This window comes from Equus przewalskii, chromosome 16, assembly GCF_037783145.1.
Source record: "Equus przewalskii isolate Varuska chromosome 16, EquPr2, whole genome shotgun sequence".
Classification (NCBI taxonomy): Eukaryota; Metazoa; Chordata; class Mammalia; order Perissodactyla; family Equidae; genus Equus; species Equus przewalskii.
The window spans coordinates 78,064,668-78,076,997 of NC_091846.1; the positions used below are offsets into that span (position 1 = coordinate 78,064,668).

At 50.1% G+C, this 12,330-nt stretch overlaps 1 protein-coding gene across 32 annotated transcripts in view; it reads right to left on the reverse strand.

The window, feature by feature from the left end:
- Positions 1–12,330, reverse strand: part of CARS2 (cysteinyl-tRNA synthetase 2, mitochondrial) — a 67,789-nt gene that overhangs the window by 45,013 nt on the left and 10,446 nt on the right. For 28 of the 32 annotated variants that reach the window (XR_011527930.1, XR_011527929.1, XR_011527928.1 and 25 more), the window contains exons 4-6: positions 4,477–4,548; positions 4,246–4,351; positions 1,549–1,632 (exon numbers count right to left, since the gene is read on the reverse strand). Coding sequence is in view for 28 of the 32 variants with exons in the window: in XM_070578517.1 (XP_070434618.1) it covers positions 1,549–1,632; positions 4,246–4,351; positions 4,477–4,548 (262 nt within the window). In the remaining 4 variants the exon portion in view is untranslated. The remainder of the gene's footprint in view (positions 1–1,548; positions 1,633–4,245; positions 4,352–4,476; positions 4,549–12,330) is intronic. The other 4 variants (XM_070578514.1, XM_070578519.1, XM_070578509.1 and 1 more) reach the window with 1 other exon arrangement.

Sequence of the window (12,330 nt, forward strand, 5' to 3'; positions counted from 1 at the left end):
TGTGCAACATCCAGACGAGGGGATATTACTCAGCGCTAAAAAGAAATGAGCTGTCAAGCCATGAAATGACATGGGGGAACCTTATATGCATATTTCTAAGTGAGGGAAGCCAATCCAAAAGGCCACATACTCTATGACTCCAACTACAGGACATTCTGGAAAAGGCAAACTTTGGAGACAGAGAAAGGTGAGTGGCTGTCAGGAGTGAGTGGGGAGGGATGACCAGGCGGAGCACGGAGGATTTCCAGGGCAGTGAAACTACGCTACGTGATATTATGATGATGGATACGTGGCATCACGCATTTGTCCAAACCCACAGGATCCACAACACAGAGTGAGCCCTGACGTACGCTCTGGACTCGAGTGTTGAAGGTTCACCGACGGTAACAAATGTACCACTTGGTGGGGATGCCGAGAGCGGGGGAGGCTGGGCGTGGGGGGGGCACGGGGTATACAGGAAATCTCTCGCCTTCCTCTCATTTTCACTACGAACCTAAAATTGCTCTAAAAAATAAAGTCTATTTGAAAAAACAGGGTTGCTGAGGCCAGACTGTGTGAGTCTCAGAACGTCCCCCTCTGCCCTGATGAGTCACGGCCACACCTCGCAGGCATAGGTGATCTGGGGGTTTTCTGTCCTGCCCTTTAGGGAGGGAGCAGGATAAGACTGACTGAGTACAAGTAACAAATCTCATTCCTGAGGAGTCAAACAATGCTGTTAGGAACTAGATTTCAACAGCACAGTTTAGAGGGCAGGAGGATTATGCCTAAAGACAAAAAATGGGGACAACATCTTTTGGGGTTTTGCTTTGTTCTCTTAAATAGTATGCGTTACAGGGCTGGCCCCGTGGCCGAGTGGTTGAGTTTGCGCGCTCTGCTTCAGCAGCCCAGGGTTTCGCTGGTTCAGATCCTGGGCGCGAACATGGCACCGCTCATCAAGCCATGCTGAGGCAGCATCCCATATGCCACAACTAGAAGGACCCACAACTAAAAATATACAACTATGTACCAGGGGGCTTTGGGGAGAAAAAGGAAAAATAAATCTTTAAAAAAAAAATAGTATCCTTTAAAATTACTTTTCTTTTAGTTCTATATACTTATTTCTTCTCCATAAAAATGACTTTGATCTAACAATCACTGGAACCGAAGAGAGGACAGGAATAGATTCAAACACACTGGGAGCGCAATATATGGAAACATTTATATGGGAATTTAACGTATGATAAAACACCTGTGGGAATTTAATATATGACAACAGCAAGATGGAGAAGAGCGTTAAACATGACACATGCACATGCACGAGGCACAGGCAGAGAGCACGTCTGGAAGGAAGCAGAGAACGGGCGGATGCCGACTTGGAGCAGAGCCGGGGACCAGGAGGACGTTAGGAGCAGGTGCAACTCGCTGTGTGAACTTTAAACTCTACGAGTTTTCTCTATTCCAAAAAACCAAATTAAATTTAAAGCACGGCTGTGATCAACGATCTGGCATGAGTGGGGGTCCTCGCTCTCCACTGAGCTCGGGGGACTTGGGGGCCGAGGGTCCACCCACCTGGCTCTCCAACCGGGCCGGGGGCCACACCCACCAGCTTGCCGTACTTGTCTCCTCTGGACTGCAGATCGAAGTAGACGTTGCCTGTTTTGTAAAGGTAATTATGAACTCATCATTCCTCAGTGCTAAATATCAGCATCTGCACGAGCTTAATAGCTGGGAAGTAATCACAATTTAAACAATGTGGCATCTAGCCTTCATTTGGCCCCTTTCCTATATTTTTAAACCAGAATTAACACCACCACCACCACTTTACAAAAGCAGACATCTCCACACCAGGTGTGGAGGGGAAGACACAGGCCTAAGTTCTGTGTGAAATGCTGAGACAGTTCTTTTTAACGAGAAAAAGGAAAAGGGCGTCTTATCGCTGGCCTGCATCCAGCTGCGGCCTTTATGTTACACACTGACCGACGCCGAAACCCTTTCTTAACCCAGGCGTCTTGGAGACGATCTTCCTACTTAGACCACAGACACCTCCGCGCTCAAGCATCCCCGAGCTGCCCCTTCCCTGGGGTGTACAGTCCACGTTTTCAGACTGAGGGTGCAGGAGGACCTCGCCACGGGGCCACGCAGAGCAGGGCCAGCCCTGGCTACTTCCGACTCGAAGGTGGAAAGCAGCGGGGCAGGCACAGAGGGGTCCGGGCTGGCTCTCTCGGAGCCTGAGCCCGCTCACCTGCTCTGGGGCTGCTGCAGTCAAGGCAGAGAGTGGCCACCGGATCTGCATTCCTCAACCAGGGGGCGGGGGGGAAAACAGAGCCCCGCTGACGGGCCTGCCCCGTCCCCCTCAGGGCCCTCTGCACTCAGTGTGTAACTGGGCTCGCACTACGGGCCGAGATAAACCAATGAAACGGAGGAGCTACTGTGGGGGCTGCTTCCGATCAGAGAGAATGTACACACCGCTGGAAAGTCTTTCAAGAGAGGAAGAAACTGCTCCCTTTAATGGAGGAGACATTCTCCTGCCCCTTGGTTTATATTACCATTTTGCTGAATAAATTGTTTCTTCACAAACGGTTCACAGATCAAATTACAACCAAGCTTTTGTGGAAGTGTCACAAAGTCCAAATTAACAGCATCTGAGTGAATGTGAATTTATTTTGAATTAATTATGTTATTATTAAAAATGTACAATAATGCCTGGTAGTAAAACAATAAAAAGAAGAGCATTTCTTCCAGAAGTGTATTTGGGTGAGGCCCTCTAAGCCCCTCAGGAACGTGTGCCGGTTTATCTGGGTTCTACGTCCTCTTTCAAGTTACACGACAGCAGGACAACAGTCCCTGTATGTTCCGGAGCAACCTACAGTTCGGTCACTAAGTCCTGTAGAATAACTTTTTCTTGGAAACAAAACCTACATACAGCAAAGACGACAGAGTAAAAGACTGCCAGTCCTCCCGTAGGCAGAGGCTGCGGCAGGGCAGCACGTGCTGCCGGGGCCCCTGCCAGGGACCCTGTGTGCTCGGGCAGGCCCGCGGAGGAAGTGCCTGCAGTCCAGGAAACCTGTGAACCATGGCCCCTCATCGGACTTCCTACTTTGTCACTTGCCTGCAACACGCGCTGCAGCACCCTGCACGTCCCAACCCAGGGCTGGGCACTCCAAGAGGTCATCCACTAAAAGCGAAGGGTTTTCTGGTCTGAGAATTGACAAAACATGAATGCATTAACAGCCAGCTAAGTCACTGGCTACGAGATGGTACAGGAAGATACGAAAGCTGAGAAAGTTCTCTCTCAGCTATGGGTGGAAAGAAAGAAAACCTCCTGGGGGCCGGACGCTCTGGTCAAGGCTTGTGGGATGGGTAGGATTTCGATTTGGGAAGAACGACTGGAAAGGAGGCGTGGCTGAAAACAACGCAGGATCACAGAAGCAGTGAAACGCCAGGATGCCCGTCTTTCCCCAAAGCCGCCAGACAACAAGCAGCAGCTCTTAAACCAACTAAACTCCACCAGAAGGAAGCCACCACGCAAATGCAGAGGACGGGGCCTTCTACAAGATGACTGCACGCTCAGTCTCTTCTGTTCCACAACAAGGGGAACAAAGAGGGGACTGGCGTAGGTTACAGAGACTGAGGGACCTGCTCAGATTACGATGTGGGGAGGGGTGACACTGAGTTCACATGAATGCACAGGAGACGTGCGATGCTACTGGGGACTGTCCAGTGTCTCAGGTCTGTCAACGACACTGGGGTCACGGCGGGTGACGTCTCTATTCAGAGAGGCACGCTGAAGTGTCAGGATGTCTGCAGCTTTTCTCACTGGTCTGCCAAAGACGATGCGCCCACAGGCGGAGAGGAGCGTCTGAGGGCTCGGCTCTAACGAGGGAGGGGGTCTTTAGAGGTACTGCTGTGGTCCCCCACTTTTTCCTATGACAAATTGTCAACATAGTTGAAAGAAGATGCCCCAGAACGCCTGCACACCACATCCAACAGCTGTGAGCATTTTGCCATATTTGCTTTACTTAGACTCGCCGTCCAGGTGTTCATCTCTTTCTGTGACCACGGAAAATATTTTTTAAAAGAACTGACTCAACAGTTTTGCAAAGAGACACAATAACCACAGAAAACCTCCCAACGTTTCTGCTGCAGAAATCACATTAAGACAGACAGTAAAGCATGTGGCACGTTCCAACAACTCATAAATGTGTCCAGTTCCTCAAAATCCTATCGGTGCAACCCAGAGACCAGTTGTAATGACATGACCCCTACCTTTTGCTGTTGAGTAGGCATGGCCTTTAGTGATTATTCCTTCAATGAAAGAAATTATCTGAGGAATATTTTCAGTTACCCTCAAGTACACTGTTGGTGGGAGGATCTGAAAGAAAGAAAGGAGAAAGGGCTGTTTCCATGGTTCAAAGGCGCAGGTCAGCCACAACCGGCCTTCACTGTTCAAGCTGCTCATGCTCGGGGCAAGAAGACTCAGCGAGACACTTTATTCACCTTCAAGGCCGCCATATCTTGTTTAAAATCTTCCTCGTAAAGGTTGGCGAGGGAAGTGGGTGACACGTTCATCTGCAAAAGACCGGGGTGCAGAGCAGTGAGTCTGGGGGATTCACAAGAGACCAGGCGGAGGCCTGCGCCCCGTCTGCACCGCCTCGCGCAGGGCAGCCGGGAGAGCTGGGCCTCGGCTCGGCGCTGCCTGCTCACAAAGGGGCCTTTAATTTTAGGGAGCAAACTTGTGCCAGTAGCTTAGCTGGTCAAAAAGGTTTACTCATCCTGCTTTCTGGTTAGAGAGGAAAAAGGAATAAACAATATCATGATTTCCACCACACAACTCAAAACAAAAACAAAAAACATACAAAAGAGCTTCCACTCTTCTGGGACAAGGGCCAGCCAGGTCAGTCTATGCTACATAACGACCAGAACTAGGAGCTCCCGTCTTATCCCTCAGCCCTCAGGGGGCAAAAGAAAACAAGCCAAAAATACATTAAAGAGGAAATCCCTAAGAAAGCAACATAGCACCTCAAAATAGGGACTGTGATGGGTGCTCAATCCAAAGGGGCGGTGGCTGGGCTCCTAGGGGCAGGCAAAACCCCCGGAAATGGACACTGCATTCTGAGCACAGGCCTTGGGGGTACGGACCTGCAGGCTCTCAGAGGGGCTGGCACACAAGACTAGGCTCCCCAAAGGATTTCTTACTTTTCAGTGGAAAACAGTCCATGGACAGAAGCATGACATTATGAGGTTGCACCAGCTTCATTGCTGCTGAGCCTGCGAAGTGAGCCGTGAGCCGCTGGAACGCGACAGCATCTGCAGCACCTGCCCCGTGCTGGGCGCCCTACCCCGCTCCTCCCCAGCCCAGGGAACAGGGCTCCCCACCTTAAGGCGAAGAAATTCCAGCTCGGGAGTATGAAGGAACTTTCTCAAGTGAAACGCCCCCTCAAACCTCGTCGTCCTGAAGCCCACCTGCTTCCCATCTGGGGCCCTAAGGCGGCAATCACCCCAGAACCTCGACCAACGAACGTTAACCGAAGACACAAACCCGGTGAAGGGAGCGTTGCTGCCCCACCGTCTTTCTGGCTCTGTGGTCTGGGGCAAGACAATACGCCTCTGTGCCTTAGGGTTCCCGGCACAAGGACACAGTCCCACCTAACAATCTCTGAGACTGCTACGAGGATTCCAGGCGCACGGGCGAGGCACCTCCGGGAATGTAAAATTCTACGTTGACATCACCGTTAAAGGACCAGGCACCTGCACCCAGGCATGGCTGGAGATGGGTACACATCAGTCCTTTCCCTCGGTGCCACCCTGTGGCAGAGCAGGCCTCCTAAAAAGAAGTCAGTTAACCTACCATTATCCAGAGGACAAAAGCCAACCAAACGAAAAGCCTAAAAATTCAGTGTCATCTAGCCGCTTCAGAAGTTTCAAATACTATTCAATTTTGGAGCTAAAGATCAGCAATTGCCTGTATTTATTTATCTTTAAGTTTAATTTTCTGCACAGGTGATGCACTCCCAGGGAACTCGAATACATAAAGGGGTGCCCAGGGCCGGTTTCGCTCCCAGAAGGCAACACCGTCACCGGCCGTCTCAGGAGTACGGTCATACGTGTATCTGCATCCTCTCCCTGAAACGGAGCAACTAGCACACATGGCCTGCAGCTGGCTCCCCTTGCTAAGACCAGCACCCAGACCTGCATGTGCGCCATGCACGCCGAGCTGCCACCGTCCTTTCAAGGCTGTCTGCATCCCATCTGCAGACGCACCATGTATTCACTGGTCCTCTCCAAGTACTTTCTCATCTTTTGTTGTTACACAAACCGCACACACGTCACTTCACACATTTCTAAGCTCAGACCGAGACGTGAAACCGCTGGTCAGAGGACTTGCTCGTGTCCTTTGCTGGCTACTTACCGCCCACTGCTCCCGAGGAAGGTGTCCCAACTGGAGCCTGACCGGCAGTGCGTGCCACGCACATCTCCCGTACCATCACCAGACTTTGTCAACATGACGGCTAAAAATGCTTTCTTGCTGTCATTTTAACTTGTACTTCTCTTATTTTGAATGAGCATAAACAGCTCACATGTTTAGGAACCTTTTGTATTAAATGATCTGTAATTACCCAGACCCATTTTTCTATTGAGTTGTAGGTCTTTTCTTACTGATTTGCAGGAAGTTATTTTTATACAAAAGAAATTAACTATTTTATCTCTGATATGGATTTCAATTTTTTTCCACAGTCTTTCAACTTTATGGTTATTTTATGGCATGTAGAAAATTTCATTTTTATATTTAGCAATCTTTTATATTTCTCGATCTTTTCCCATAAATGGCTTCTGGGTTTGGAAACAAACGTAGAAAAGCCTTCCCTAATAAGAGGCTATAAAAAGTACCCTAAAGTTCCTTTAGTAATTTGTGGTGCCATTTCTTTTATGTTAAATCTCTGAATCTGCCTCAAATCTGGCTGTGAGGCATATCTCTAACTGTGATATATTTTTTCCCCAGATGGTTACCCAACTGTCAGCACTTTTTACTGAATAATTCCTCTGTTCTTCATTGATTTGAAATCCCATCTTTATCATAAAGCAAATTTCCTTATTTGTTGTCTCTATTTCTGGACTTTCTGTGTGTTCCATTATCCATCTATCAGGCATCTGTACAACAAGGTTTAATTTCTAGACTTCACAGGAACAGAAAGCAGACCGGCACGGGTTCAGGGACAGGGCGGCAGGGGGGTTGACAAGGGGCAAGGGAAACTTCTGGGGCAATGGATGGAGATGGTCACCATCTCGATGCTGGTGACAGGTTCACAGCTGTGCAATTTCTCCCACGCTGTACAGCGGGTGTGCACTATGCACTGTACCGTGGGTCTGTTCTACCTCCACAAAGCTGTGCAGAAAGAGAAAAGAACGTATGAAAACAAAAAGTCTTCTATAGCTTTTAAATATGTTCTAATATTTAATGGGGCTACTCCCTCCTCAATACTCTTCTTTTACAGACTTTTCCTGACTATTCTTGCTTTTTTTCTGTCCATGTGAACTTCAGATTCAGTTGCCTAGCTCTGAAAGGGGGGAATAATATGGACACACACTCTCCCTCTTCAGTGGCTCATCAAGTGTAACGCTGCCCCCCTGTTCCACATGTGGCTGGCACAGCCCTAGAGGACGGGATTCAGAAATGCTCAGGAGTGACAGAGAACCGTGAGTGCAATACCACCCATGCTGGCATTGGGGGCAGGAGGAATCACATTCTCTAAGAAAAACTTTAAATTTAATTTTAAGCAACTGCTCATACCACATAATGGGATAGTACTGCGTTCTCTCTCTCTCTCTCTCTCTCTGAAATAAACTACAGGAGGTAGCTGCTGAACTGGGGTCTCAGTCCTTGTTACTTCAGATTACTGTCTAGCTCTCCCGTATTATCAAAAACCACTTCAAGTCAGCTCTCTCCCTGGCCGGGACCCCACCGGTTGGGCCCTCAGCACTCAGACTAAGTGTCCAGTCTTCTTTCCGGGAAGAATGGCAACGTAGGCAGAGTCCCAAAACACAAAAAGAGTAACTTTGGTTTGAATCACTCTGACACATGTATTCTGATTTTCCTTTATTTTTGGTGAGGAAGATTGGCCCTGAGCTAACAACTGTTGCCCATCTTCCTCTATTTTGTATGTGGGACACCGCTACAGTGTGGCTTGATGAGCGGTGTGTAGGTCTGTGCCTGGGATCCGAACCTGTGAACCCAGGGCTGCCAAAGCGGAGTATGCGAACTTAACCACTACACCACTGGGCCGGCCCCTATTCTGATTTTTCTTAACACAAGATGTAACTGTGCAAATATACCACACCTCCTTTAATTCTCACCCTGGAAATCCTCCTGTGGTTTTTATCCCTGACAAACTATAAAACTGTGCCAAAATTTAAAGTCAAGAGAGTGATTCAGAAAGCTGCAATATTATAATTTAAAATATTTTAAAAACAAGTGGGGGAGCAGGTGGCATGAAAGATATTGCTGTCATTAAAAAGCTTGCATTAGATAAAAAGAACAGCCTTTTGCTAGATCCTAAACAATAGGTGTTTTCATAACTGTGTTTCAGATACATGGTCCATTGTCTTGAAGACACTATTTTGAGAAAAAACTGTTCAATGCCATATTAGCGTCTTGCTGTGTAATAAGTATGGAAATTGTCAAGTGTCAAAAATTAAAACTTCTCTACATTTAGGTTTTTTAAACCAACTGTGCCAACCTTCTCATATTCTAAAGTTTGTAAAAAGCAACAACCAGTGCCTCCTTGTGGTACTTGTGAAACCCCCTAAATAAACTCATCCTCCCTGCATTTCTGCCCCCCCCGCCCCCCCCCCCGCCTCTGGGAGTCCTGGCTCTCCGCCCACCCTCCCCACCCAGCCCCCACGGTCTCCCCCTCTCTCCCACTCCTCGCTTGCTCATCTCCTCCCCCCAGACTCCTCTGGAGCCCATCCAGCTTCCGGCCTCCCACCAGCCCAGCTGCCACGACTTTCGGGTTGACACATCCACCTCCCACGGTGCAGCTCCACCGTGGACCCCAGTTCACCAGGCGCAGGGACACGCCTGCACTGCCGCGGGCTCCAGCCGAGTGTGACGACAGACGGACCCGGTCACCTGCCTTCTGAACCAACCTGCAGCTCCCAAGGCCACCTCTGCTGCAGCGCTACTGCAAACTACGGGGTCTCCTAATACTAGAGATCACGCTTCTTTCGTCCTTTCCATCCTAAGCCAGCCAGTGAGGTCGGGTTCCGCCTGCCTTCCTGCGCAGAATCCCCGGGACAGACCTGCCCAGCGACTGCCCCTGGACCGTGGCTTCGGCTCCCGCCTGGATTATCCCGACAGACTCCAGGGGACACTGCACCTCCATGCTCCCCTCTGCCCCCCGGTCTGTCCTCACCGTGGATTATAGGACCCGACTTTCTTCATCACGTTTGCTCAAAAACTTCACTCCAGGATCCAAGGCCTGGCGGCCCGGTGACCGGTTAGCACAGACTCCAGTCAGACAGTCCTGGGCAAACGCGTGCACTCGCAGGCCCCCCTCCTCGGGTCGGGGGACACCGCTCCACCAGGCAGGGCCGTGGGCTCAGCCACGGCAGAGGCAGAGGCAGGCCTCCCGCTCCCGGCACTGCTCCCCTTCTGCTCCCGCAGGACTCTGCCCCTTCCTCAGGGCCCCTGACACAGGGATGGCTCCTACGGCCACGTCGGCACTGCAAGACATCACCTCCAGGGTCTCAGGCGGCTGGACCAGGGGACACCTGACCCCAGAGATGCCAAACACAGGCAGGGGGTTTGGACATGGGGCAGAAATGGATGCTGACGAGGGCCTGGACTCCACTGTCACAGAGAACCAGGGACGGGGTGAGGAGCCCCAAATGCCAACACTGCCCAATCTGCATTTCCAGCCCCACAGTGTCTTCTTTCTGACACCAAATGTGTGGTGTCCTTTCCAACACCAACCACTCCTCCAATTCTGCAGCTCCAGCTGGTGACCTGCGATTCACTCCTATTCTGACACTAACTCCCCGGCTTGGGGCAGACCCTACAAGTTCCACAAGTTAAGGGCTCAGTTCCACAAGACTGCCCCACTTCAAACGCCAGCCACAATGGGATCCCCAGGCCACCCACACTGCTGCCCACTGACTACAAATCTGCGGGTTTGATAGAATGCATCACAGAACTCAGGAAAGCATTCCACTTCCTATCACTAGTTTATTACAAAGGACACAACTCAGGCACAGCCAGATGGACAAGCGCACAGGGCGAGGTGTGGGGACCGGGTGGAGCCCCGATGCCCTCTGGTGCGCCACCTTCCCAGTACCTCACCGTGTTCACGAGCCCAGAAGCTCTTGAGCACTGTCGTTGTGCGGGTTTTTGTGGAGGTTTCACACATGGGAAGGTTGACTCAATCACTGGCCACTGGTGACCAACTCTTCTCAGGCCTCTCTCCCCTCCCAGGAGGTAGGGGTGGAAGGACGGGTGCAAGAGAAAGTTCCTATTTATAGAGAAATAGAGAAAGCGCTATTCACAGCTGCTCCTCCCTGGCACCAGCCTCCATTCTGGAGCTGTCTAAGGGCTCAGCCACCAGTCAGCTCATTAACACAGACGACACCATCACTCCAGAGATGCCCTGGGTTTTAGGAGATATGTGCCGGGAACGGGGCACAAAGACCAAATACATATTTTTTACGGTACCACAGCCCTGAGCTCACTGAGTTCAGACTCCCACAGCCACACTGGTTCGGGTTTCTTTAGGTAGCTCAAACTCACTCTCTTTCTCCTCACGAGGTCTGCCCTCTTCTACGCCCCCTCTCTTGATGCGTGGCTCCCAGGGACCCCTCCCAGTGGGCTCTGGTCTCTAGTCATGTCCTTCCCACCCCTAGAGTGAGCTGCTTCCATTGGACCAAGCGATCCTGGGCTAGAACGTTCTGTGAGCCTAAGGAACAAAGTCCAAGTCCTCACTGGGTCACGCAGGCCCAGGGCACCCCACTTCTTCTCCAGCTTCACCCGCCAACTCCCAGACGCTCCACGGATGGACTGATTGTTCCCGCGCAGAGCACTGTCTCCTGCACGCCCCTTCTCCGCCTCTCTTCATGCCCTTCCCTCTGCCTGGAAGGTCCTTACTGCTCCTGCTCTGCACGTGTCAATCCCTTCCTAACGCTTAAGACTCTGTGTGGCTAACCTCCTCCAGGAAGCCATTTCCGAATCCGAGGGAGGCTGGAGGATGTTCTTTGCATTCCCCTGTCTTGGCTTAGAAAATACACCACGTCACATGGGGCATCTGTCTGTGGGCCCGTCTGCCTCACCGACACAAGCTCAGCAGGGCCAGAACTGTCTTCCTCATGTTCCCACAAAGCCAGGCGTGGGCCTGACCCAGACGGTTGAGTGCATGCCCAGGGCCAGTTCTGGAAATGGAAGCTGAGTCTGGAGAGGGAATACGACACGCTGACTAAACTACCCAAACGAAACTAAAATGGGAAACCCCACCATGCATGGACGTGAGGAAATAGGTTTAGAGTTGGAATGGATTTTCAGCACTGCTGGCAACCTCTCTAAAGTGACCTGACTCCAAGAAGAGTGAAAAACTTGACACATAAACTGTCCATCCTGTAACCTAGTAATTCCACTTTGGGAAAAACATTTAAGTTAAAAAAAAGAGAGAGATTCATAGCAGCACTCTTTTGAACAGCTGGAAACAGGAACAGCCAATGACAGGGAGATGCAGGAGGACTGCTGACCCCGCCATGGTGGGAGGCCATCTGGTTATTAAAAAGGCAAACTGGTAAAACGGGGCTGCCCGGTGGCACAGTGGTCAAGTTCGCGCACTCCGCGTCAGTGGCCCCGGGTTTGCCAGTTCGGGTCCCCGGTGTGGACCTGCACACCGCTTATCAAGCCATGCTATGGCAGGTGTCCCACACAGAGAATGGAGGAAGATGGGCAGAGACGTTAATTCAGGGCCAATCTTCCTTAGCAAAAAGAGGAGGATTTGTGGCAGATGTTAGCTCAGGGCTAATCTTCCTTGGGGGAAAAAAAAAGGCAAATTGGTAGAAAATAGGAAGATGAGGTTTCTACGAAATAAATTTGAGAGAAAATAGCAGAATATGGAAGTAATTGAAGAGTCCAAAAATAAGGACGGTAAATTATGATATGCAATGTGATGGAACGTTATAAGGCTATTTTAAAATGTTCAAGAATATTTAAGGACATCAAAAATCACTCAAAATATAGTTAGTGGAAAAAGCAGACTATAAAACAAAAAGTCTAAATTAGTTTTCTAAAAAAGTACCATACACATGTACATATATTTTTTAAAATTACAGGAATGTAAAGCATCCAACACA